At 37.1% G+C, this 2,282-nt stretch overlaps 1 protein-coding gene across 1 annotated transcript; it reads right to left on the bottom strand.

Moving 5' to 3' along the window:
• Nucleotides 1-1,023, bottom strand: LOC137949096 (probable CCR4-associated factor 1 homolog 11). The gene has a single exon (XM_068795369.1). The coding sequence runs from the start codon at nucleotides 878-880 to the stop codon at nucleotides 59-61; it is 822 nt and encodes a 273-aa protein (XP_068651470.1). The 5' UTR covers nucleotides 881-1,023; the 3' UTR covers nucleotides 1-58.
• Between the last annotated feature and the right edge of the window lie 1,259 nt (nucleotides 1,024-2,282).

Raw genomic sequence — 2,282 nt, 5'->3', positions numbered from 1 at the left:
ACAAAAGGAGCAATAAACGAATTCAAAGCTAACTAATTAGATACATGAAAAATAAATCTCAATAAGCCCAATACTTCTCATTCAATCCATATACAATTCCAGCGAAGTTGTTAGCCTCCAGCCCAAACTTGCGTGACATCTTGAGAAAAGTCTGACAAGTGAGAAGACTGTCTGAGCCAGCCTGGTGGGCGTTGCCCGCTGCGCGCTCCACCTGCAGCAGCTTCGCCAGCCGCTCTAACCCTCCGTAGAGATTCTTTTTGGAACCCATATACTTCACGTCGAACAGTGACGACCCAAAGAGAGAAGTCAGCAATTCCATGAAGTCGGTCAAGAGTTCAGGTAAGCTGCTCTGCGTCAAAATCTTGACGAGATAGCCGAAGTCGTAGGAGCCGTGGAAACTGACCCAATGCACGCCGCCGTTACCAACAAGCCCGGAGGAGAACATCAAATCAGCGAAGTGGAGGGAAGAAATCCCCTCCCTCCTGCTCCGCTCAAAATCGATGCCATTCTCTTTCAGCATCGAGATGGCGCTGGGAGCATGGAGACTGCGGGAGACGTCAAAGTCGGAGAAGTTGAACTCCCAGGCGTAACGGCAGTTTGTACCCAGATGAGGGAGGTTTCCGTCGGCATCACAGAGAGTGAGCCCGAGCTGGATGAGCTTCAAAGCGTCTACATTCAACTTGAGCACCTGGTAACGGACTTGTGGGTGGTTTCTTTCACGGACGGAGGGCGACTGAAAAACACACCCAGGGAACTCGGTGTCCATGGAGACGTAGTGGAACCGAGGAAGCAGAGACTTGATCAGCTCAAATTCAGAGACAACATTTTGAGCCCACACCCGCCGGATCAGGATGACCGGCTTCTTCTCGTCGGCCGGCATTGCGAGTGAGACTTAGGGAAAATGGAGTGCGATTTGGGAAGGAAGAGCAAGAAAGTGATAGTGTCTGTGCGGAGGGTTATGGAGCGAAGAATTACAAGTTGAAATGAGACAAGTAACTTAGAAGAGAAGGGAATGGTTATGGAGCGAGGAGAGCTGAATTGGAAAACTGGTGGGAGTGTCTGTGCAGACTGCTGAGAGAGTGGACACAAATAGCGGCGCCAATGTTAGAATCAGACTGTAACTAGGAAGGTTCTTCGTTTTAGGAAACACGTTTCTAATTTGAATTGCTATCCAGGTGGTTTACGCGTTCCGGCTGGCGCCAAGATTAGAATCCGAATATCCCGATATTAAAGATTCTTCATATATTAAAATAATACTTTAATTTAAATAAAAATTAATTTATAAAATAGTATTTGCATTAGATAACAGATATATATTTATTTTAACATAATTAATAATTAATAATTAAATTAGTTTATTTATTCTAATATAATTAACAATGACCTTTCCAAGTCAATTAATTAAATTTATTAACTAACATAAAATAACTGCTATAAATTATCATGAGCTAAATTATCTTAAATACATAAAATAAATTCACATAATATTTATAATGTATATTAAATCATTAAAATTTTATAACCAAGATAATAATCATGAACCTTCGAAGTGAAATTACTCAAATTTATTAAATAGCACATTTTTTATTTTAGATAATTATTAAATATATATTTGTTAGTAATTTAAATTAAAATGAATTATAAAAATAATATAGTATTCAAATTTATAAATAAAATTATTATATGACAAGGATAAAATAATTTATAAATTAATACAAAATTAATCATATTAATATTTTTATTGTGTTCATTACTCCAACACTATTATCTCCAATAATTCCAACTAAGTTTATGACACATTTTGGTATTATTTTACATTTTCTAGGTCAATCAGGTTTACGCGTTCTAGGACAAATTTATGAGGGATGGGATATACCATGCCACTAGGATTGTGAATCGACTCAATTGAGTCAAAAGTCATGATCTTAAACTTATTTGAGTCCTTGGAGCTCAGCTCATGTTTTATAGTGGGAACCAAATATATTTGGCTTATTTTATTTGGAATTTAAAGTCTATGCTATAATTGTAGAAGTTTGAAATGCGCACATCTTAGTAACTGCCCTAACCCTAATTCTATGTGGTGGGCCTATTTAGGTTGATCATACAAAAACTTTTGGAAGGTACAATTGAACATATTTGTGTTTTTTTATATATGGCTGATTCTAGTGAGGTATATACACCATCTAAAGAAATTGCAAGTTCTTATGGGAAGGATATTATTATTATTATTACATCTGAAAAATAAAATAATATATCAGAGATTAGTGGGCAAACTCATATAT

This window comes from Aristolochia californica, unplaced genomic scaffold (assembly GCF_029961685.1).
Source record: "Aristolochia californica isolate CCGP_79_NKW_82.1479 unplaced genomic scaffold, dmAriCali1.0.hap1 SCAF_13, whole genome shotgun sequence".
NCBI lineage: Eukaryota > Viridiplantae > Streptophyta > Magnoliopsida > Piperales > Aristolochiaceae > Aristolochia > Aristolochia californica.
The sequence above is the reverse complement of the archived record's forward strand: the minus strand, read 5'-3'. Positions and strand labels throughout refer to the sequence as shown.